The sequence below is a fragment of the Astatotilapia calliptera genome, chromosome 3 (genome assembly GCF_964374335.1).
Source record: "Astatotilapia calliptera chromosome 3, fAstCal68.1, whole genome shotgun sequence".
NCBI lineage: Eukaryota > Metazoa > Chordata > Actinopteri > Cichliformes > Cichlidae > Astatotilapia > Astatotilapia calliptera.
In genome coordinates, this window is record NC_137424.1 from 14,600,168 (window position 1) to 14,623,858 (window position 23,691).

The 23,691-nt window shown below is 43.2% G+C and overlaps 2 protein-coding genes across 4 annotated transcripts in view; one reads left to right on the forward strand and one right to left on the reverse strand.

The window, feature by feature from the left end:
* lrch4 (leucine-rich repeats and calponin homology (CH) domain containing 4) overlaps positions 1–7,737 on the reverse strand; it is a 28,263-nt gene extending 20,526 nt beyond the window's left edge. For both annotated transcript variants that reach the window (XM_026160631.2, XM_026160624.2), the window contains exon 1: positions 7,354–7,737. In XM_026160631.2, the coding sequence (XP_026016416.1) occupies positions 7,354–7,525 (172 nt within the window). In that variant the 5' untranslated portion in view covers positions 7,526–7,737. The remainder of the gene's footprint in view (positions 1–7,353) is intronic.
* A 10,311-nt stretch (positions 7,738–18,048) lies between these two features.
* LOC113017459 (histone H2A.Z) lies at positions 18,049–19,804 on the forward strand. Of its 2 annotated transcripts, none has more exons than XM_026160616.2 (5): positions 18,049–18,191; positions 18,474–18,551; positions 18,696–18,809; positions 18,887–19,016; positions 19,243–19,804. In XM_026160616.2, the coding sequence occupies exons 1-5, from the start codon at positions 18,189–18,191 to the stop codon at positions 19,302–19,304; spliced, it is 387 nt and encodes a 128-aa protein (XP_026016401.1). In that variant the 5' UTR covers positions 18,049–18,188; the 3' UTR covers positions 19,305–19,804. The 2 variants fall into 2 exon arrangements, with proteins under 2 accessions (XP_026016401.1, XP_026016397.1); XM_026160612.2 differs by having other exon boundaries at positions 18,049–18,174.
* The last annotated feature ends 3,887 nt before the right edge of the window (positions 19,805–23,691 follow it).

Sequence of the window (23,691 nt, forward strand, 5' to 3'; positions counted from 1 at the left end):
CAACTCTGTGTCTGCTGAAAGACAGGATGTGGCTGTGTGGATTCCTGTTACAGTGTTAGTGATAGCAAGCTGATGAGCAGCACTACAGACAGAAGCTAAAGGCGTTCGGTACAGCGTGTGTGAGAGTAGACAGAAACTGCACTATTTCATTAGGTGGGAATCTAAATGTTTCTGTGAGTGATGGAGACGTGCAGCAAGTTACCATTTAAATCATAGCGAGATGTTTGGATATGACCCGATCTTAACCAGCAGCGTGTTCCAGCAGCGTGTTTCCTACCAGCAGTATAACTAGCAGCTCTGTCTGACTCATGTGAAACAGACTGAGAATGTTGCCTCATTATTTGAAGCCCTTATTATTTTATTCATTATCTTTTATCCTGTCACACCTCCCGTCTTCGTTCTGTTAAAGCCATACAGACTGCAGGTTTTGCTTTAGCTCCATATGCAAAGCTCAGTGTGTCCATGCAAAAGGCAGAACATGCTGCTCAGCACACTGACAAACAAATAATACGACACAATGCATGATGGGCATGAAAAACTAAATCTAACTAAATAAATGTCCCATGGTGGTTGGAGGTAAAAACATATAAATAACATTGTTTAAAGACTTCTTTTTAGTTTTAGTTTGTTTTCCACTGAGTTATCAGCTTTGTCACTGGTTAGCTAACAGAAACTATTGTAAGTCTACTAACTGCTACCAACCAACCAAACCCAGTGACGTAAAGGTTTGTACTGGCACCAAACGTGTTCTAGAAACTCTGAGCACTTATGTCTTAAATGCAGTTGCACAGTTTGAGGACAGGGAGGCTCCATAACTGACCTAAACTACAGTTCGTATAAATCTGTTAAACTACTTTCCTTTCATTTAAACTCGCCTGAACCTACCTCTTGATTAAAGACACCAACAACCTACAGCCACATTATTAAGAAGCACATATTTCATCTATCAAATTGTAAAAACTTTGACGTTTGCTACAATAATAACAATAATAATAATAAATGGGTATATGTGCACATACAGTATTTACTTCAACCCCTCGAGGCCCCGTCTTCTACCCACTTGCACAGTGAATCTGCTGTTACGTAAGAGAGGGACGGCCTCAGCTTTCATTATAGAGGAGGCGGTCCTCTCCACACAATTCGATTATTTACACACCAATAGTAGTAGATTGTGTTTCAGGGAAAAACACAGGACTATGTGACCTGGGTTTATGGATCATGTGGTCTCTAGCTCATGTGTGTTGTCATGGCCCCGTAACACAGAACGTGTTATTTTTTCTCCTATACCGGACTATTTAAGATCAGATAACTCTCTTTATTGTCATTGCACAGTCATACATAGTACAATGAGATTGGAAAACTGTCCTACGTCGGCACTACATATAACACAACACGATATGAGACATCACATCACAACGCAACACAAACAACACAACACAGTATATTAACTTAGTAATAAAAAAAAGAAGAATAAGTGCATGTGTATTGCAAACTGTTATTATTGCACATTAATTATAATTGCACCTTGTTATAAATATAAATATTATTATTGTTTTAAACATCGTTCCCCCCCCCAAAAAGTCCAGGGAGGTAGCCAGTCAGGTCAGCTATTTGCACTGATCAGGGCTACTGCCCTGTTGTAAAAGCTGTCCTTTTTGGGAATTGAAGATGGTCGATTACTTCATATTTTTTTTAATGAAACAGGTTAACTTTAAACTTTTAACTGGAAAAATGGAAACTTATTGTTGGAATTTACATCCAGTTTGTAGTGGTTAGCAGGCTACGACTTCCTGAATAATAAAGTAGCCTGGAACGCCGGACCTGTTGGAATTTAATGCATTTAAAACAATGTGGTTAAACAACAACAAACAGCTTTAACAAGGAAAGAAAACATATCAGCAGGAGGAAACTCTACACTCACATACCGTGAAACTTATTCAAGTTCCAAATAGAACGTTCAGTTCAGCTCTATTTAAACTAGCACCAAATCACAACAACAGTCACCTCAAGTCACTTACTAGTGTAAGAAAAGGACCCCACAAGAACACAGAAAACTCCAATAATCAGACGACCCCCTATGAGCAAGCACTTTGGTGACAGTGGGAAGGAAGAATTCCCCTTAAACAGGAAGAAACCTTTGGAAGAACCAGGCTCAGGGAGGGGCGGGGCTTAGAAAGATGGGACAAACCATAAACTATTGTCAGTCCTTACAAACAGATCAAAATAACAGTAACATGTCTCACAACTTCCTACACACTGAAGACCAACAGCTATGGGAACATTGGAGTTCTGACTACACACAGACACACACAGGCCACAGACCCAAACTAGTTATCGTCCTTAAGGCTGAAGACAGACTCTGGATCAGAGAGAAAAAACAGCAGCAACCTTTAAAGCAAACAGCTGTTTGTTACTAAAAGCACTACCATGAAAAGATGTCATACTGAAAACTCACTCTGAACTAAAGTGAAAGACTCTGATTAACAGAGCCATCCATGAAGACCACCAGGCTGCCCTGTTCACCAACAAAAAAGAAAAGCCTTTTCCTCACAATGAGATGTCCCATCCAGTCTTATCAGTTCATGAGACGCTCCTTCAGTATTCCCATGGATATGTTTGAGGAAACTGCTGGTTGGTTCATTGACTCACTGTGATGTTTTTAGTCTCTTACACTGACATGACAGCTGGATGGAAACATGGTGCCTGGCTAACAGAACCTGCTCGGTAATCGGAAAGGGAAAGCAGGGAGGCTCACAGAAGAAAAAGCAGAACTAAAGACTGAGTGAACATGCCGCCCACATCCGCAGAGTAAAGGAAATAAGACCTCTCTCTCACAGAGCAGATGCCAGCTACTGACAACAAGGCTCGAAGCCATACAGAATCCATACTGAAGCCACACAGCAGGTAAAATAAGTATTGAACACATCACCAATTTTCGTAGTACATATATTTGTAGTAGCACGAATTGCTCAGGTGTGATTTTGGCCCAGATCTCATTATTACACATAACTTATGGACCTCTGTGATTAATTTCTTTAGCATCCGTGGGCTGAATGGGTCGCTACAGACGTCTGGTGAGAATTTCATCTCATTAGCATCTTTAGAAATATATTTAATTTGTTCAATACTTATTTTACCCACTGTGTGTTAAAGTGTGTTCACCGAGTTCACAAAGTACAGAATAGCTTTGTAGCTTCTAGCAACACTTCCCAAATATGTTCCCTTGGATCCCCTGTGGAGGCACCGTGGGCAGACACACACTGCACTGTGGGCCCCTGCAGGGGTTGGTGCTAGCATACCTACATTATGCCCACACACAACTGCTCAAGTGTGGACAAGAACCCCCAAGGGATTTATGTCTCTACCCAGACTCAACAAGATATACTGTGGAGCTGCTTACAGAAAATAAGATAATCACATGTGGCCTAATATCATTGACTTCTTTAGTTGGTCAGCAGTACATCAATAAGGTCTCCATCACCCTTTCTCTGCCCCTTGCTGACAGTGTGATGGCTGGAGATTAATAATAACTGATAATTGAATGTAGTGGTGTATAAACATATAGTGAGTGAGAAAGGTGACTGAAAGAGAAACACCCAGTGCATCAATGGAGTCCCCCAGCAGCCTACACCTATTGCAGCATAACTAAGGGAGGATTCAGGGTCACCTGGTCCAGCCCTAACTATATGCTTTAGCAAAAAGGAAGGTTTGAAGTCTAATCTTAAAAGTAGAGATAGTGTCTGTCTCCTGAATCCAAACTGGAAGCTGGTTCCACAGAAGAGGGGCCTGAAAACTGAAGGCTCTCCCTCCCATTCTACTTTTAAATACTCTAGGAACAACAAGTAGGCCTGCAGAGCGAGAGCGAAGTGCTCTAATAGGGTGATATGGTACTACAAGGTCATTAAGATAAGATGGGGCCTGATTATTTAAGACCTTGTATGTGCGGAGCAGGATTTTGAATTCTGGATTTAACAGGAAGCCAAAACAGGAGAAATCTGCTCTCTTTCTAGTCCCTGTCAGGACTCTTGCTGCAGCTGCATTATACATGTAAGCATGTATAATGTAAACAGAATTGGTCCTAGCACTGAACCCTGTGGAACTCCATAATTAACCTCAGTGTGTGAAGAGGACTCTCCATTTACATGAACAAATTGGAGTCTATTAGATAGATATGATACAAACCACTGCAGCACAGTACCTGTAATACCTACAGCATGTTCTAATCGCTCTAATAGGATATTATGGTCGACAGTATCGAATGCTGCACTGAGGTCTAGCAGGACAAGCACAGAGATGAGTCCACTGTCAGAGGCCATAAGAAGATCATTTGTAACCTTCACTAAAGCTGTTGGTGGCTATGAACGATGTCCGTCAATTGAACGGGTGGTGGTGTGGACATGAGGCAGCCAGTCATCACAGAATGCATTTCAAACAGGATCACCAGGAGCAATGGTGAAGGAACGTGTCCCAAAAAGTACGTTCTAACATACTTTTGTTTATGTATCACCAAATATGCAATACATGAGATTTTTTTAAAGCAAGAATGTTGTTGCGGTCGATTTGCCAAGATAAGATAATTACTCCAACATTATCTGAGATGTCAGGTCTAGAATCAGCTCTGATGTTGATGTGTGAGCCTCACAAACAGAAGCTGTCAATAACCAGAAGGGACAGGACCGAGGAGGATTTATTAGAATAAATAACAGTATGGGACAGAGGTGGTAATACCAGTACTCTATCGTATTGTTTTTGCCTTATACGCTTCATTTCCAAATATGAAGACATGATGGGTGTCTCTAGACTTTGGCACATAACTGTATCTATATGAAAAATGTAAAACATAAACAAATGCACACACACACACACACACACACACACCAAGTGAGCAGCTGGGGTTCTCAGTGCCGGCTGTCCAAATCCCCTCGTGCTCTCAGCATAGCTGTACGACCAGCAGGACCCCAGCAGCCTTTATTAGGAATTTGGAGACGTGGCGAACGACACTACAGGACAACTTCAATTCTTCAACAATTTTCTTCTTAAAATGCTTAAGAAAAAGTTACCTAAGTTTCTCAGCAGTCCATTTAATCTGCTTGCTGCATTGAAGCATACTTGGGGATTAGCCGAAACCTAACCTCACAGCACTATAGCTCCAGAACAGCTTGGTGAATCAGCACTAACTGAGTACGTCCCTTACAATCACAGAATCAGTGGGTGCAGTTTTCTGCTGATATAACGTCTGTGTCAGGAGGCACAACTACCAGGTACTTCTGTGAAACTCAAAGCATCTCATTAGGCAAGACACTCAAATACAGGCTAGATGCTACAAAACTGACTGTTTCCTGCTAAACAACAACTGAGTCACTGTGAGCCAGTGTGAATGACAGATGTCAGCAGCTGCCTTGTTAATGAGGACAACTGAAACGCTGATTTCAAGATTCTGCCACATGCCTCGCAAATGTATTAAACTTTAAATAAAAAATGCTTTATTAAGCAACTAACACATTTGTTAAAGGGCTGTGTGTCACCGCTTCTCCAATCAAGCCACAAACGCGTAGTATATGAAAGTCTGTGCACCACTGCATCTGAAAATTTAATTCTCTGCTAAGACTTCAGTCTCCAAATGTTCAATTCATACACTTAACCTTATAGAGTGAAGAGTATGTAAACAGAATTATCATTAACAGTCTCAGCGGCATTCACTTTGATGATATAGTGATGAAAGCCTGAAATACTTCCTCATCCTTTATTATCAAAAAGCACTGACTGAGTGACACACAGGAAAAATGATGTGTCAAGTAGGCATTTAAGCGAGGCCTTGGGACATAAACACCCAATCAGAATCCAAGCATCGTAGCCTCTTTCATATCACAGTCACCACACAGTGAGAGAAAGCAGAGCTTAAGCTGATGGATAAACTCAAACACCCAGATAAATGATAAAGATTAGGACAGCAATACTGTAACTAATAGATGTCCAGGTATATTTTGCAGCTTATTTTAGCTTTTATTTTTTAGCCTCCCACCCTGTCACAGCACATGCCTGACCTCCCTGAGCCTGGTTCTGCCAGAGGTTTCTTCCTGTTAAAAGGGAGTTTTCCTTCCCACTGTTGCCAACAATCAGGAGGAATGTGGTTGTTTGGGTTTATCTGTATTAGCGTTAAGTCTTTACCTAAAGTGCCGAGGTGACTGTTGTGATTTGGGCCTATATACACTGAACCGAATCCGCCCAAAAAATGTTACAAAAGATTTTTACTGTTGGGGATTACTGGATCCCACCTCTTATTTTGAAAGATCAGATGCTGCTAACCAGCTAGCCCAGTTTCAAGTCCAGTTTCTCTGCTGCAAGCTGATCAAGTCACTGTTGCAGAGGATGTCGTTCAGATGCCTCTCCTTCAGGCCACGAGGGCCCATTTCACAACAGAGTAGTGGCTTTAAATGCTGTGCTTGACTCTTTCATCCAACACAGGTTCTTGAACAGGTTCACACTTCTTCCACTACTGATCTTTAATGTAAAACCACGACATCCCAACATTAATGCTGTACACAGCTATCCCCCACAGTCATGAGTGCCCCACTCATGCCCGTAAAGCAAAGAGCCAGATGGTTACAATATGCAAAGCAGCAGCAGCAGCACTGCGATCAGACTAATTTCACCCGCTTGGATGAGGTAATCCTCTTTCACCATCGCTAGGCTAATCCACACCTACTTCACTGTTTTTACTACTTTTACTCTGTTACCAACAGCACTCTGCTTTGATAATGATAACTAGCATGAATCACCGGTAAACACAAAGTCTAAACCCCGTTGAGGGTTTCACATGATAAGTTGAGGAAGAGGAACCCGTCTGGCGTTTTTTCCTTTTCTCGTTGGAAGTTAGCTTCCTGAGAATAGCAGCTTTCTTAAAAGCGATACTTATGACTGTGCTCAACTAGAAACGGAACTACAACCTCATATGTTTGAAGCTCTTAAGCAGAAACGTATTTGGGAGTTATATTGGCCGCTAACGGCGCCGCTCAGGCCGGTGGGAGACGGGCCAGCTGTACGAGGCTGAATCCCTGTTAGAGATACTTGACGTTCATACGGTTAGTCACGTTAACCTGCCGAAGCAAGAAGTCGCTATGAAACATATAAAACAAGTCAGTTAAAACGTAGAGAGGCTGGCCATGTAGCTAGGACAGGATCGGGGAAACTTTGAAAACAGTGTTGTGCAACGCGGCGGGGAGGGGAAGGATGAGTGTTCGCCCTGAGCAGAAAGAAGCAGGTGGCGATACAACAAAAGGCGTCTCTCATAATTAAAGCTAGCATGATGGCAGGCTTTTTCAACTTACTTAGAAAAGTGAAAAACAAGCTAACCTGCGTGTGTTATGTCGGACAGGTCATAGTTCTTGGCGCTCCGAGGAAACTCCTTCAGTTTACGGTTTGACAAGTTGAGAGCCCCGCTCGTGGCAGCCTCCTCGAGCGCTTTTTCCACGCTACGACTGGCCGCTACTGTGGCAGGCAGCTGGGCTCCATCCCCAGCAGCCATCAAACGTACAGGTCTACCTCCTCTTACACTTTGTTTGAAGCGTCCACTCCACGTTCATACCCTGTAGGTCCGTGTAAAATCCAGAGTGGGCGTTCTTCGTGGACACTTTCAAAGCAGGGAATTATTTCTTTTTTTAACGCAGGCTTCGCTCAACAACGGAAGCTCTCGATTCCGTTACTGAACCAGGGGCTGTCAATCTTCCAGGAAGTCGCGCCAAGCTACAAAATGTCGCAACTGTTTTACGGGAAGCCCGGGTTTCTCCTTCAAAATAAAATACCAGAACCAAAATAAAATAGTGTAGTAAACCTCCGACGGTTATGAGTGCTGCTCTGTATGTGGCAGGCTTTTAGCAGAGCAAACAGAAAAATAACATTGCACCAATAAAAGAGCTCACAATACTGACAACTGTGCATATTTTAAGTAACTAACTAAACTCATTTTTAGCGATAGATGATATGGTTTGGACATTTTATCGTCAGTTGTGATAATTTTAGGTTCAGATTTTGACTTCTAGGCTCCTCGTTACATGAAGAAGAATTGCAAAATGTTGGGAACTGTAACACTGGCACTATCATAAGGGTTCAGTGTAGAATGAACTGGCTTTACAGCACATATCTATTCGCTTTACATGTCAAATGATGTACGGTCCATCACAAAGAAATATATAGAGAAATAAATGTTGATAGGTTACATGAAAAGTAGAATAGCCTTTTATTGTCATTGTACATGTACGGTGAAATTGTGGGTGCTCCACACTAACTGTGCATGAAATGGTAAATGGTAAAAGCGCTTTACACATCCAGTCATCCACCCATTCACACACACATTCACACACTGGTGAATGTGTGTGTGGAATAAAATATAAACAGTTGTATAGACAGAATTAATAACAGCCAAGAGGAGTACATACAAACAAGAGAACCATATACAAAACAGGAGGAGGGCGCACATTACAGTTTTGAAACTGATGAAGGTTAATCAGACCATGGCTCAGATTGGTAAGTGGGTGGGTAGGGGTGGGGTGTGGGAGGGATAGTGTTTGTTAACAGTCTGAATGGCCAGAGGGATGCAAGGGATGCAGTAGAAGGCCAGCATCAGCTTCTGGTCCAGGTTATTCTTCCTCAGGACACGGAGGAAGTGTAGCTGCTGCTGAACAAGGCTTGGTTTGGTCCAGGAGTACAGGAGGAGGCCCTAATCTATACTCATTACAGAATATTTAAGTGTCCTTCCTGAATGTGGCTTAAACTCTACAATAATCAGGACTGAGTTAAGTAAGGTTAAATTAGAACACGTGGGTTAAACCTCATAAGGATAAGTAATCATACATAGTGCTGAAAGTATTCATGGGTTCAAAATACATATATTAAATGAAAACTGTGCAGAAATGATTTCTGTTGAATATTTGCTGCTCATTGTTGAACTGAGATATAGAATTAGTAAAAAGGTTACTGTGACCATTTAATCCTCTCTGAAACCGAGCGTAGAATTTAAAAAGAAATATTGAATCACAAGTTCCACCTTTCCAACTAGAATGATCTTTGTAGAAATTACGACTACATACGCTCACCGTGATGACTGAAATCCAGTTGTATGGTTGCATAACCCTCAGCACCAGGTGCTGATGGGCAGCTGATGGAAACATGACAGCCACCTACACAAATACTCATTCTTGGCGACCTCCCACACCGTGGTCGACTTGGTCAGCAGCGCTGGGAAATTTAATGTAGACACTGCTCAGTTCACAAATATCCCTGCAGACTTTATCTGCCAGTTGACCCCTATTAATGAGTACAGAAATCCCGTGCCTGTTGGTGTTCATTTACTAATATTGCCAAACAAAAGTCAAATCAGTGTCCATGAAGGATTAATTTAAAGCCTCTGTGCAGTCACAGCACTCCTGGTTAAATCTGTAATTATTCAAAAGTCTTGAAAAACTAATCGCTTTGAGCTAAGACAGATGAAATGGCCATTTGAATTAACTTTGTCTATTAAGCGTTAGAACGCAGTTATGTTGCCTATTCTGGGTTTTATTTTGTTAGGATTGACCGGAAGTGAAGCAACGCTGTGTTTGTCGACGTAGCTTTCACGGGGGTTATAAGGGGTGCGGCCAACGCGAGGGTAGAGGGAAGCATGGGCGTCGCCTCAATGAAAGTATTTTTGAGGCAGACTGAGGAGGCGGAGACTATGTGAAGCCTGTTAATATAATAAATGTATTTATATCTACATTAAAGTTTCAGAGTGTAAACTTTTTACAACACAATCATAATCACACACAAGCTTTTTCCAAACGAAGGCAGAAGTTAATGAAATTTTCTTTAATCTTTCATTTTCATTATAGTACCGACGGGATTAAATTCAATATTACTGTGTCCAGTATTTTCATGTTTTAAGCATCCATATGAGACATACTATAGCTATAGTTATAGAGTGATTCACTGTGTGTTTGTGATTCGGATGCATTCCGGTTTGCAGTGTGTGGCTCTTGTTGGAGGGTTGTTTGGGTTTATAAATAGTTGATATGAAGGATTCATCATCCTGCAGGAATCATAGGTTTGTCCTTCTTTAATCTACATTCAATGTCCCCATTTTAAAGTGTGATGGTTGTAAAATAGTTTACATTATTAAAGAAATGCAGTTTCTTATCCCTTTATTTCTTCTGGCAATGTGTTGTTTCAGTTCTCTGACTGATCGTTGATAATTACAGTGTAAATAATGTTTGTTTATTCTCCACCATAACTTTGTCATGGTCCTGGATTCTGAGCGTAGCATAATGTTTTAGTTCTGTTTAATATGACGTTTTCCACATAGTCTGCTCTTCATTTACATCCTTTGAAGTTTGTATTTAAGTTTAAATCTGAGTTTATTTTTCATGAGTCTACTCTCTGATTTCCCTACTTTTATCCACAGTTAAAGTCATTCCCTACTCTTCAATCTTCTTACCCTGTTCCCTGTTCTTAAGTCAGCTTTGGTGTCAGATGTTCACGTTTCGTTATTTCCTGTTTTATTATAGCTTCTTCCCTCCTGTGCACTGTATTTAGCTTTGTGTCCTGTGTTTTGTTTTACCTGTTCCAGCTGTGCACAAAATGTGCACATTGTGCTTTTCATTTCAGGTGGTAGAGCGGGTCACCTACTCACCGGAAGGTTAGTGGTTCGATCCCCGTCTGCTCTAGCCTGCATGCCTTGGGCAACGCCCATGTTCCGATGCATCCATCAGAGCATGAATGTGAGTGGATGTTAGATAGAAGCACTAAAAACCTTAGATAAAGTGTGTGAATGGGTGGATGCACGAGTTGTATAAAGCTCTTTGAGTGCTCAGTGACAGTAGAAAAGCGCCATATAAGAGTTGTATCCTTTGTCTCACTTCAGTTCTTTGTTGTGTCATACTAACCATTTGTCTGCCTTTGTATATTAGTCACGTCGCGAGTCGCCTCGGGGGGACACCCTAGCATGTTGATCCAAACCGAGCTGACGTTCCATGTGATGTGACAAAAGATGCCCTGACCGATGTGTCACGTCATGTGTCGCCAGGGACCCACACCGTTGGCCCAGGACCAAGGATCCTTGTTTCCAGCTGGCACCATGAGGAGGTGGTGTTGGGGTTTCACCAGACCCTCCGGATGTAGGCTCACGAGCCTACGCAGCATGGCCTAAATGGTGCGAATCCACTGGCATCCAGTGCGTTAAGAGGATGCCCAAACACCTCAAAGCTAAGATCAACAAGAGAGTCATACGGCCGGTGGCCCTATAGGAGCAGAAGATGGAGATGAAGATGCTCAGGTGGATGGTGGGCGTAACCCGCCTGGATCATGTGACGAATGAAGGTGTTTGAAAACAACTCGAAGTTGCCCCAATTGAAAAGAAGATGAGGCAAGCGCACCTACAGTGGTATGGACACGTCATGTGCAGTGAGGAGAATTTGGTGTCAAGAACAGCCCTCTGACTTGACCCTGGATCTGCCGACTGCAAGGAAGACCGAAGAAGCGGTGGATGGACGCAATCACCAATCTCGCCGTAGAGGACACCCAAAACTGATCCAAATGGAGAAGACAGAGCCATGCAGCATGGAGGAGAGGAAGGCACTCACATCACTTAGTAATGACAACAATATTATCATCCTTCAGACAAGGGTAGGTGCACAGCTCTGCTAAACCAGAAAGACTGTCATGAGAAATAGACAAAAATACTTATGAGGCCTTAAAACCAGACCCAGGTTGTGGTTACAGGAAGAAGGTGATAGATTTTCTGGCTTCGATCTTCAACCCGCTGGTGGGCAGCTCTGAACACCACATCCAGAACATCCTGGGTTTTGTTGAGAAGGTGAGAGATGTCATGATGGAGGCAGATGAAACCATGGTCTCCTACGACGTTACATCTCTCTTCACTTGCATCCCAGTCACAGAAGTGTTGGAGGTAGTTCGTAAGAGATTACAGGATGACCCCAACCTCAGCAACAGGACCACTCTCAGCATCGACCAAGTGTGTTTGAACTGTGTCTTCATTCCACCTACTTCACATACAAGGGTCAGTACTACAGGCAGAAACATGGGTGTGTCATGGGCTCCCCAGTTTCACCCATCGTGGCCAATTTGTACATGGAAGAAGCAAAAAAGAGGGCTTTGCTATCCTACCCTGGAACACCACCAAGCCTTTGGTTCAGATATGTGGATGACACCTGGGTGAAAATCAAATCTCAGGATGTTCCACAATTCATGGATCACATTAACTCTGTGGACCGACACATCAAATTCACCAGGGAAGATATGAAAAGTGGCAAGTTAGCCTTCTTAGACTGTGAGATTTCCATCAGTAATGGGGGACATCTAAAAGCTGACGTGTACCGTAAACCTACATATACGGATCAGTATTTAAGGACACCCACAAACTGGGTGTCATCAGGACGCTACAACACAGAGCGAACACCATCCCCACAGACACAGCAGCCAGGGAGGCAGAAGAACAGCAAGAAGGCCCTGAGTAAATGTGGTTATCCCAGCTGGACTTTTGTCAAAGCTGGAAAAACGCCTAAAGAAAGCTCCAGCCGATCCAGGAGAGAAGGACAACCGCTGCCCAAGCGAAAACCTGTAGTGATCCCGTACGTGTCAGGAGTATCGGAGCAACTGAGACGCATTTTTTCTAAACACCGGGTCTCTGTGGCTTTTAAACCCCAAAACACGCTGCGCCAAAAACTGGTCCACCCCAAGGATCGGGTCCCCCGACACAAACAGAGTAACATAGTGTAGCTGTTAAGTGCAGGACGATTGTCAGGATTTATACATCGGGGAAACCAAACAACCTTTGGCTACAACACAGCAGAGCCACCTCGTCAGGCCAGGACTCTGCAGTCTATTTACTCCTACAGGCCAGTGGACACTCTTTCAATGATGAGGATGTAACATCCTGGACAGGGAGGAACGCTGGTTTGAGGGCGGAGTCAAGGAGGCCATTTACGTGAAAAGGGAAAGACCATCTCTGAATCGAGGAGGGGGCCTAAGGGTACATCTTTCAATCATGCTGTGTTGCTGTGTGTAACTGTGGTCATAAAAATTACTACAGTGAATTTTTTTTTAAATTGTATAGTAGAAAGTAAAAAAGAGACATTTTTCTGTCGTTTACCCGTTTATAGCTTAATGACTTTTTGTAGTATGAAGGCCAATAAGGGAGGTTTTTATCAGCAGGAAACGCTGTTAAAGTCCATTCTGCTTGTACTTGTTTGTGGTGCACAGCAGCTCAAACAAGTTGGGAATTATAATATAATAATAGACTAATTTAAACACCCAGACAATGAACCATGGCTACATGCACAAAGACACTTTGTATATAGTTTATTTTATGTAATATTTAATACTGAATTGTAAACTAAGTCTTTTTAAGGAAGCAAGTTTTTGTTCAGTGTTATCATAACAGCTTTATTTTTATGCATTTACTACTGCCAGGGAAAGCACACATGAGGCTAAAGTTGTGGACAAGTTTGAAACATTTCATTGACTAACATGGAAAATGCCTGAAAATAAAAAAGAGCATCATCCATCCAGTCGCTTCCACTTATCCTTTTCAGGGTCGCGGGGGGCGCTGGAGCCTATCCCAGCTGTCATGGGGCGAGAGGCAGGGTACAACCCGGACAGGTTGCCAGTCTAACACACAGAGACAGACAACCATTCGCACTTAGTGGCAATTTGGATTATCCAATTAACCTATCCCCACAAGCTGCATGTCTTTGGACGGTGGGAGGAAGCCGGAGTACCCGGAGAGAACCCACGCAAACACAGGGAGAACATGCAAACTCCACACAGAAAGACCCCGGCCTGATGGTGGAATTGAACTCAGGACCTTCTTGCTGTGTGACAACAGTGCTAACCACCATGCCACCGTGCTGCCAAAACGAGCATCACTTTATCCTAATTTCACTACTTTACCGCTAATTTTACAGATAGACTCTGGGCATTGGCATCCTTCATGCAGTGGAGCCAGTGCATCCGAACAGAGGGCGGCCCAGGAGGTAATAATAAAGAGAGTTGCTGTGTATCTGGCCTCCTGCTCTGACAGTTTCCTGCTCATGTAAATGTTCGGGCAGCTGATCCCCTTTACTTGGAGTGTAGAGCAGGGGTTCCCCACAGAGTAATGTGACGACCGACCCGACACCCTGTCATGCTTGTGTGTTCTTTCAGTACCCAGTACAGTGGTCTCCAGCTTCACTATATAAAGGAGAGAAACCTCATTAGTTTTATCATGCACACCTGTCCCTCCAACCCTACTGCCACTGCCCCTTGAGCTCGCTGCACCACCCCTCCCCTGCAGCTGAGGCAGGGACCACATCTCCGCCACAGCCTTCTCTGTACGAACGCTGCCTGACACTGCTTCGTCCACTGGACCAGACCTGGGGCGAGATCAGTCAACGGGCTGATCAGTTCCGTGAAGCCTGGCATGAACTGACAGTAGCACCCAGCCAGCCCGTGGTCAAATCCAGTGTTGTGAAAAAACGAGCAGTGCGTACCTGGTCCAGGAGCTCAGCTCCCCTTGCTTTCACTCTGTCTTTCCTCAAACAAAGGAACACTGCAGACTCCTATGGGAGTCACTGACAAACTTATGCTTACAGCTAGATAGCGCAATGAAAAAACACCTCTAAGTACTGGGTGAATCCGACAGAACTAGACATGCAGTATAGAATGAAAAAATACATTAGGCACTATTCTCAGGAACCAAGAATGCCTGCGGTGAAAATACTGGCTTTGAGGTAAACCAGTACGAAACTAACATTTAAAGTCTACATTTTTTGAACATCAAAGATAAAGTTACCCAAGAGAAAGAAAAATACACTCCTCAAAACGTGAAGTATAAACCGGAAACATTTAGCAACTGCAAATCGGCATCCGTGGACGCTGACAATTGGTCGTCTTCCAGAACACCAATGATGCGGATGTTTTGACACCGGGACTCCAAATCTTCATATTTATCCTCCAACTTGGCCACCGCCTTAGTTAGATGGTCCACTTTTCTCTGGAGGCTGATGATGTCGTCAGTACAGGTGGACAGGGATTGCTGCATCTCGGTAACCGTTACTTTTAGTTAGGTGAAACTCTCCTACTCTACTTTGAGAGCGCTGACACGGTTACTATCGGTGGCCTGGGCCCCAGTCCCCGACTCAGGACAGGTCAAGGGCTCATCAGGAGAAGCTGGAGGCGAGGCTGGATCAGGTTTCCTCATTTAGTCGGCTTTGGTGGCATTTTAGTGACCGAAATATAAAAGTTTACAATTGTAAAAGGACTTGTAAAATGTGTGTGTGAATGGGTGGATGACTGGATGTGTAAAGCGCTTTGGGGTCCTTAGGGACTAGTAAAGCGCTATATAAATACAGACCATTTACCATTTACTTTGATATTGCTTGGGGTCGAGTCAGAGAAAAAGTGCTCAGTAATAATTGAAAAATAGGGGCAGCACGGTGGCACGGTGGTTAGCACTGTTGCTGCACAGCAAGAAGTTCCTGAGTTCAATTCCACCATCAGGCCGGGGTCTTTCTGTGTAGAGTTTGCATGTTCTCCCCGTGTTTGCGTGGGTTAACTCTGGCTTCCTCCCAACATCCAAAGACATGCAGTTTGTGGGGATAGGTGAATTGGTTAATCCAAATTGCCAGTAGGTTGTCTGTCCCTGTGTGTTGGCCCTGCGATAGACTGGCGGCCTGTCCGGGTTGTACCCCGCCTCTCGCCCCATGACAGCTGGGATAGGCTCCAGCGACCCTGAAAAGGATAAGCGGAAGCAAATGGATGGATGGATATTGAACCAATGCCAAATAATAACGTTGGGTTTGTAAAGCTCATTCCTTCAGCACTCTTTAAAGGTTGAATTTCCCGTGTTGGCTGGTAATAACTAGCGCAATGGATTAGTTCACTCAACACATTGAGCTATTTTTGTCTTTCATTTTTGTCTTTCATCAGTGACCCAGTCAGCTACTCTCCAGCTGCACTATTTTCCCACCAAAGATTTTGTTTATTTATTTTCTATTTTTGCTTCCGCTCAAGTCCCAGCAGGAAAAATGACATCAGCGCTTCTCACGCTCTTTATGCCTTTTTCTTCTTAGCTGTCCCTCTCTTTCTCTCCTACACTCAGTATTTCCCTCATGTGGATGTGATCTCTCCATAACCAGGACATGATGGCTCACACTACAATATTACTGATTTTACAGTATTGTGATGCAGCCATGTACAACAAAGAGCCAACAAGACAGCTCTTCTTATGACTTTACAAAAAGTTCTGATGATTTATTTATTTATTTTTTCAAAGTCCATCTGCTGTGTTAGTCAGCCTCCCCTGACACCACACATCCCCCAGCAGACCCATGGCTGATTTCCTCTCCTGCTTAGGGGGGTGGAGGTGGGGTCAGAGGACGCTGACCAACACAGCAGATCTCCATCAGCTAATCATCCCTCCTCTCTTTTAGCCGGCTGTTGCGAGCAGTGCCGGACTGAGCTGGAGTGTGACAGCTGGAAAGCTGCACAAACAGACTGACAGGTCCTTCTGTTACAAGCATAGAGCATATTATTGGTCCCCGGTCCTTTGAATGTTAAATCAGTCTAAAGAAGTGGGCATCGTACTGGATTCACTTTATCTGGCCAGGATCGCTCTGATTTTGAAACAGAACTGTGACCCTACTTTCATCTCATAGTACAGACCTGTATCTCTCCTCTCAGTCCAAGCAAAACGACTAACCAAGATCTAAGCATCTGAAAACTTATACTGCCAAAATCATACTTCTGGATCAGACAAAGTTCATACCCTGTGGGCATATTCATTTCAACATGCAGAGACTTTGATATCATCTACAGTATATCCCTGCTCACAGCAGGGAGGATTCAGTTGTATCTCTTTTTGTGCCGAGAAGGCTTTTGCTCAGGTTGAACGGCCTTTTGGTCGACGACTTTTCACCTCTTCCTGTATCATCTGGGGTGGTTGGAACAAGTGGTGTAAAAGATCATTATGATGCTCGAGCCATTTCCTTATCAAGGCTGAGTGGAACAGAGTCTACACCCAGTCTTTGGCTAAAATCTTGCATATCTGAGCCACAGCTGTAGGAAGTGATAGATTTCTGGCTGATCTTTATGAGTGGCCGTTGCTCTGTCTCTCTCTCTTTCTGCCTGGGAATTTTTACAGGTAGCTTGTGACATCTATGTAACACACAGAGATTCATTCAACATTCATTTAGGATGGATGGATTGATGCAGGCTGTAATTAAATTACTTCAAACACAGAGCACCAACTTTTTCTTCAGTTTGCTTTCTTTGTCTGCTTGTGGCTGGTTGCTTTATCCTGTTGATGGTGTGGCCAGTTGTCCCAGTCAGCACAGGGAATCCCATTATTTTAAACATTTGATCATGCTGCTACAGCAAAGTTCTTCCAGTTATACAAGAATAGCAGCAATTTCCCAACCTTAGAGTTAAATGATATTCAGAGCAATTAGATTTCCAGGCTATTGCACTGACCTCTGCTCGAGTACATATGTGTTTTTAGAAAAGAGGTAACGTGCAAGACCCTGATAATTGGTACGTGGGGGAGGCGGGGTGAGCACTCTGCTGTGCTTCATATACTAAACTACATGGTAAATGGCCTGTATTTGTATAGCGCTTTACTTAGTCCCTATGGACCCCAAAGCACTTCACACTACATTCAGTCATCCACACATTCACACACAGGTGATGGCAAGCTACATTGTAGCCACGGCTGCCCTGGGGCGCACTGAGGCGAGGCTTGACCAAATGGGGCTATTTAATTTTACCATCAACTTTGATAGGTTTCTGCCTGCTAAACCCTAAACTGGATAAGCAGATAAGAAGATGAATGTATGTGGGGACTTCTATCTATACTAAATTAAAAGTTAATGCCATGTGAAAGAAAAACTAAAGCCAGCTCATTTCGATATAAAATGGGAAAGAGATACGCCACATAAACTACATTACCCATAAGCTCTTAGAACGGAACCGCACAGAGAGCTCATTTATTGGCTGAAAAGCTTCAGCGGTAATCACGTGACTGCCGTCATCCGGGTAGCCATGGCTGTATATAACGACCCGCGGTGGGGGGGAGGGGGTCTAGTTCAAACAACAGTCGATATTCAGTGTAGACGGAGGATATTATTTTGGCTGCCGAGTCAGAGTTTCTTTGTAAGTTTTTAAATATGGTACGTATTATATGTCGTATTAACAAAATATTATAACGACACACTCTGTTTAGGTAGTTTATTTGAAATAAATCTTTATTTGGTAGCGTTGCGTTTTCTTTATTAGTTAACAGTTGGCCGCTAGCATTGGCTGGTGTAGTGGATTAGCATGCTAAATACCCACTGGCTTCACTGGGGAAGCGCTAGCATGGCTAGCGAATATTAAGCGGACCTTAAGTTAATGTTGGGCTACAATAAGGCGCGTTTCGGCGGAGGCACACTAATAGTACTGGTGTTTTACAGGCTGGTGGTAAAGCTGGTAAAGACTCTGGAAAGACCAAGACCAAAGCGATTTCGCGCTCTCAGAGAGCAGGACTGCAGGTTTGTCCCCAAATTTCATTCATTTTCTCGGTTGCACAAGCACGAGCTATTAGCCAAAAGTCAGTGGCTCTTTGTCGGTGGCGGGCTCTCATCGGGCGGCCAGCACGGCTTTGCTTCTGTTCACTCGTGTCATTATCCCCGCAGTTCCCGGTAGGCCGTATCCACAGACACCTCAAGTCCAGAACAACGAGCCACGGCAGAGTAGGAGCCACCGCGGCGGTGTACAGCGCGGCTATTCTCGAATACCTTACTGCTGAGGTGACCCTAAGCTCCGTTTATCTTGCACTTCGTCGCTTGAAGTGTTGATCTTTTTGTAAAGGCTGTCTCTCTTTCAGGTTCTAGAGTTGGCAGGAAATGCATCAAAGGACCTTAAAGTAAAGCGTATAACCCCACGCCACTTGCAGCTGGCTATTAGAGGAGACGAAGAGCTGGATTCACTTATCAAGGCCACTATTGCAGGCGGAGGTACGAACATTACAGAGAACTGTGTTACGGTCTTATACTCTCGTACTCTAGGGGTTTACACATTTTGTTGAGGCACAAATCCGTTTTGTGTTGCATCTGGTGTAAAACTGTAACATCAACACTATTGTGGCAACTCTTTGTTACAAGGGAGCAGCTGAAAGTGGTTACTGAAATTAAAACTTAACTGTTCAAGTATATAAACTGTTATAACATTGATTTTTTTCAGGCGTGATCCCACACATCCACAAGTCTCTGATCGGGAAGAAGGGCCAGCAGAAGACTGTATAACCTGAAGGGTTCAGCAAGTTGTGCCATCTCAGGATGAAGTCTGCATCAAGTGGTTAAATGTCTTAGATTAGTAATCTTACATTATTTTATGGTAGTGTGCATTTACTACTCTGGGTGGGGTCTGTTTTGGGTTTTTTTGTTTTGTTTTTTTAATAGTGGGCCCCTCCCCTCTCCTGCAGGTTTTTGGGGGCGGGGGGCGGCTCCAGTCGGCTTGTCTTGGATGTATACGTGTATTTGGCCTTTCTGTTTTTAATCTTCACAGCTTTGAAAGGAGCTCACAGCCACCAAACCTAGTCGATACAGAGTACAGGATGTGCATAGCTTTTGTGAAAACTCAAGATGTGCTTATGTGCTTTGTATGTATCTTTAATGCAGACCATCCATTTCAGACTTGTATTTCAAAGCATGTTCATTCTCTTTACCACTGGACTGTCATGGACCGGTTCATAACCTTGTTGGTATTTTTGGATTCCTGAATAAAGACTGGATTTGGCACAGTCTGAGTGTTTCCCTTAGTTTGTCTTATTCTCTTTGAACAGAGTGCTGTGGCTTTCGTCTTAATCATGCAGTGATGTATGACTACAGGTGGTGTAATGTGAAGCTTTGACTTTCATTCCACCTTTGTTCAGTTTTACACAAAATTGGAGGAATGCTAATGGACCAGTTAGGTGAGGTGGCTTCACGCAGTGTTATAGATTTCATCTTTATTTTCATTGCATAAACGGCCAAGTTTTAAACTGTCAGGGTTCATCCCCCTGACGTCCCTACTGCAGTGACCTAAACCTCTGTGGTCTAGTGCACTCGGTGGCTTTTTAAAGTGCTGCAGTGCCAACACGCAAGAGTTTTCTGTCTTTGCCTGTGTTCAGAGTTACAGGAGTGTTGTACATGTGAGTTTTTAAAATGATATACTGCAGGCGTAACATCATAAACCCAATTGTAGTATATGATTCACTTCATAGAAACAACTGGGAGACCACGTTTTTATTTCATTTCACTGAAATGTTAAGAATTCTGATTGTTTTTAAAACTGAAGGTGCCTCAAGTTTACTTTTAGAAACCAAAGAAGCGTTTGGACATTTCCCATTACTGCAAACATATTAGACTGGTCTCTGCTGCATTTAAAAGGTTCTTCAATGCAGCACCCATACCTGATATTGAATACATGCTTTCTAATGCATTAAAGTTTACTGAGTAAAATGTTCATAGAAATTAAAACAGAAAGCTAACAGCAAGATATCATTTAATTGTAATTGAACTGTCCACTGTTGCCCACTCACATCCTGGGCCTTCTGACCTCAGTAAGTCACATGATAGGGTGGGGCTACGTTTCACAGTGGGTTCACCTGAAACCATGGCTGTATCCCAATTCAGGGTCTGCAACCTTAAAGTACTGTCTAACCTTCGTAGCGCTGCCCAGGTTGCCTAGCAACCATGATAGTAACAGCTGGAAACGTTTCATACAGCTTTGTTTGACAGAAATGAAGGAGGACGTATTTTGTACATTTCTTTCTACATGAGCTCTGTGTGATGTGATAAGTATCTGAGGCTGAGACCAGAGGACTGTAAAACATGATTGTTGGGCTTCATTTCTGTACTGAACAGTCATTTAAGATTAGCTAGTAAATAACAATTAGTTAATGTTGTTCATGAGACTAAAGTCATCTCACTGTGGTAATGTAAATATAATATGGCCAATATTATAGTCACTATATTAATCATTATTAGTTATTACAGCAGTGAACATGAACTCTGAGCTTCAGTAAAGATTCAAGTTGCATTTATTTATATTTCCTATCACCTTAAATCTTCACTCAAAGACAAGTGTCTGTGACAGTGTGTATATAGATGTATCATATATAAGAGAGAAATATTGTTATTTTAATATGTTGGCATTACTAAATTTGGCTCAATGCTTACATATATGTGTAAAAAGCAAATGTACGAGCTGTGATAACTGTGTCTGATAGAATGAAGAGTAGACTGAAATATGAAATATTCCTTTATTGGGTGAGAAAATCAGACCATGTCATAACTGCTGTAAGTCACACAGAATAGATATACTCAAAGCTTCATAGAACTGAAACAAACATTTATTTTAGCTCCATTCTGCTGCTGATACAGACTTTAGGTTTCTGAACATTAAACTTGTTGCTGCCTTTCATAGTGTGTAACTTGAAGGCCCTGAGTACTTTCTCCCACACTGGAAACACTGGGATGATCACATTATTTGAACATTACCTAATAAGACTGATTCAGGACAGACAGTTATGTTAAACTTTTCTAGCAGTCCTTCACAAACAGGGAACAGTCTGTCTATTCTCTCCATCTGTCAGCTGCTGCTGGCTCTTCCTCCTCCTCTTCCTCACACACTGCTGAGTTTGTCCTGGTGGATCATCAGGGCTGCAAAGCCTCACAGATGATGTGCAGCAGTGGGTCCCTCAGTCTGTCCTCACTCTGGACACTTGCAGTCGTCACACATGGAAATCAAATGTGTGATAAGGTGCAGGATTCAAACACAAGTGTGACTTATAAACACATGTTCATACTTTTATTCCACAATCAGAGAGAAAGAAACAGACAGAGAGTGCAGGACAGACAGACAGGTGACAGTCTCAGGTGTACACACTGCTACAAACAGGAGGATTTAGTGTTTGTGTTATTACGAGTGCTAAACAAGAAGAGTTCCAGATGGTGCAGTGGACACATGTGTGACTGCTGTGATTAAAGCATCTTTCTTTCAGCTTAACGAGTGAACCGTCAGCTCGTTCAAACACACGTTAAAGTCCGTTTGGCTCGACACCACCGAACAGAGGCAGCAATATAACATAGCTAACATTAACAGTGCAGTGAATCCTGCTTGTGCCGTGATGTTCAGGACTGCAAACCGAGCAGCATCACTGACTTTCAGCTTGTTGTGTTTGTGGATAAATGACTGACTTTAATTATCCACAAAATCATCACATTCTCTGTAGGATTAAAGTCAACTATTGAACAGCGTATATTTTAAAGTAAAGGCTTTAAAACCAAGTAAACGCTGAAAGTACAAACATCACTAATGTCACATAACTTTGCCAACATGTGGCCAACAGGAATGTTTTAATGTTCTTCATTATTAAACATTTGCACATAAATAAGTGACATAATATTCAGTACTTACTTCTGAAAGTTTACTCTTCAGCCGCCCCTCTTCCGCCGTTTTTTAGCAAAATTATCCACACCCACCGCCGCGCTATGGAGTCTGGGATATGTTGGGTCATGAAGTCTACACCGCCACATCCTTAAAATTCAGGGAAATGAAGGACGCATTTGAGGGCCGCATTTCGAGCAGCCTTTGAATTGGGACAGCCTTCGTCGCGTCGCTGTGACGTAATCGTCCTTAAAATGCGGCCTTTGAGGCTTCAGACCCTGAATTGGGATACAGCCCTTGGCTGATTGTGACCTACACCCGTTTTCACACCTTGGCTTGCGTGATTAGGCAGAGGATCAATAGGGAGTCCATGACCCTCTTAGGGGGACACTCACACCGGACCTAAACCTGGGATTCTCCACAGTCGCTCTCAGAACTGAAGAAACTTCTTGGATAAAACGTCTTCAAGAAATTTAAAGCAGTTCAGACACTTTTCTTTCCCAGCTCCTCAGACTGTCCACCCTGTTAGCTTGGTTAAGCAGCCATGAAGAGTAGAAGGCCAAGTATGAGTTTCAAACAGTAAACACATTTATTTTTAAACCCTGCAAACAGTAGCGGTTTCAGATACTGGCGACACGGACGGTTGCCCGGGGCGGCATCATGGGCATCGGCAAAAAAAAAAAAAAAGTTGCTCGTACTCATGCTGCCCCGACGTCAGCCAGCGCATATTGGGAATTGCATACGCACCTATCAGTTTTGGGAGTAAGGGCGCCCTCCGTTTGCAAGGTGCGCCTGCTGCCTGCGGCACTGAGAGGAGAGGGCGGGGGATTCTCTGACCGGCTGGAGCAGCATCTAATAACCAACTCACAAAATAAAGAAAAATAAAAACAAACCAACAAACACAAAAACACCAGGCATCATGATACAGACTTATAATTTGCACCAATGTTTTTTCGAAATTCTATACACGAAAGTGAGCGCGAGAGCCCTCGGTGCGCCTGCTCGCTGCCAAAGTCAAAGTAAACTTTATTGTCATCTCCGCTACAGACAGTCCAGTATACAGAGATATGAGATGACGAGGCTCCAGTTACAGCAGTGCAAGTAAACAAACAATAAGAAGAGTAAGAAAATAAATATACACTTTAGGACCAGGGGTAAAGGATCAATAACAATTTAAATTTACAGTTTGAGGGGAGGGGGCCCCTGCTGCTTCCAAAAAGAGCACATTTCATTTATAATGTTGTAAATCCAAGTCCATTA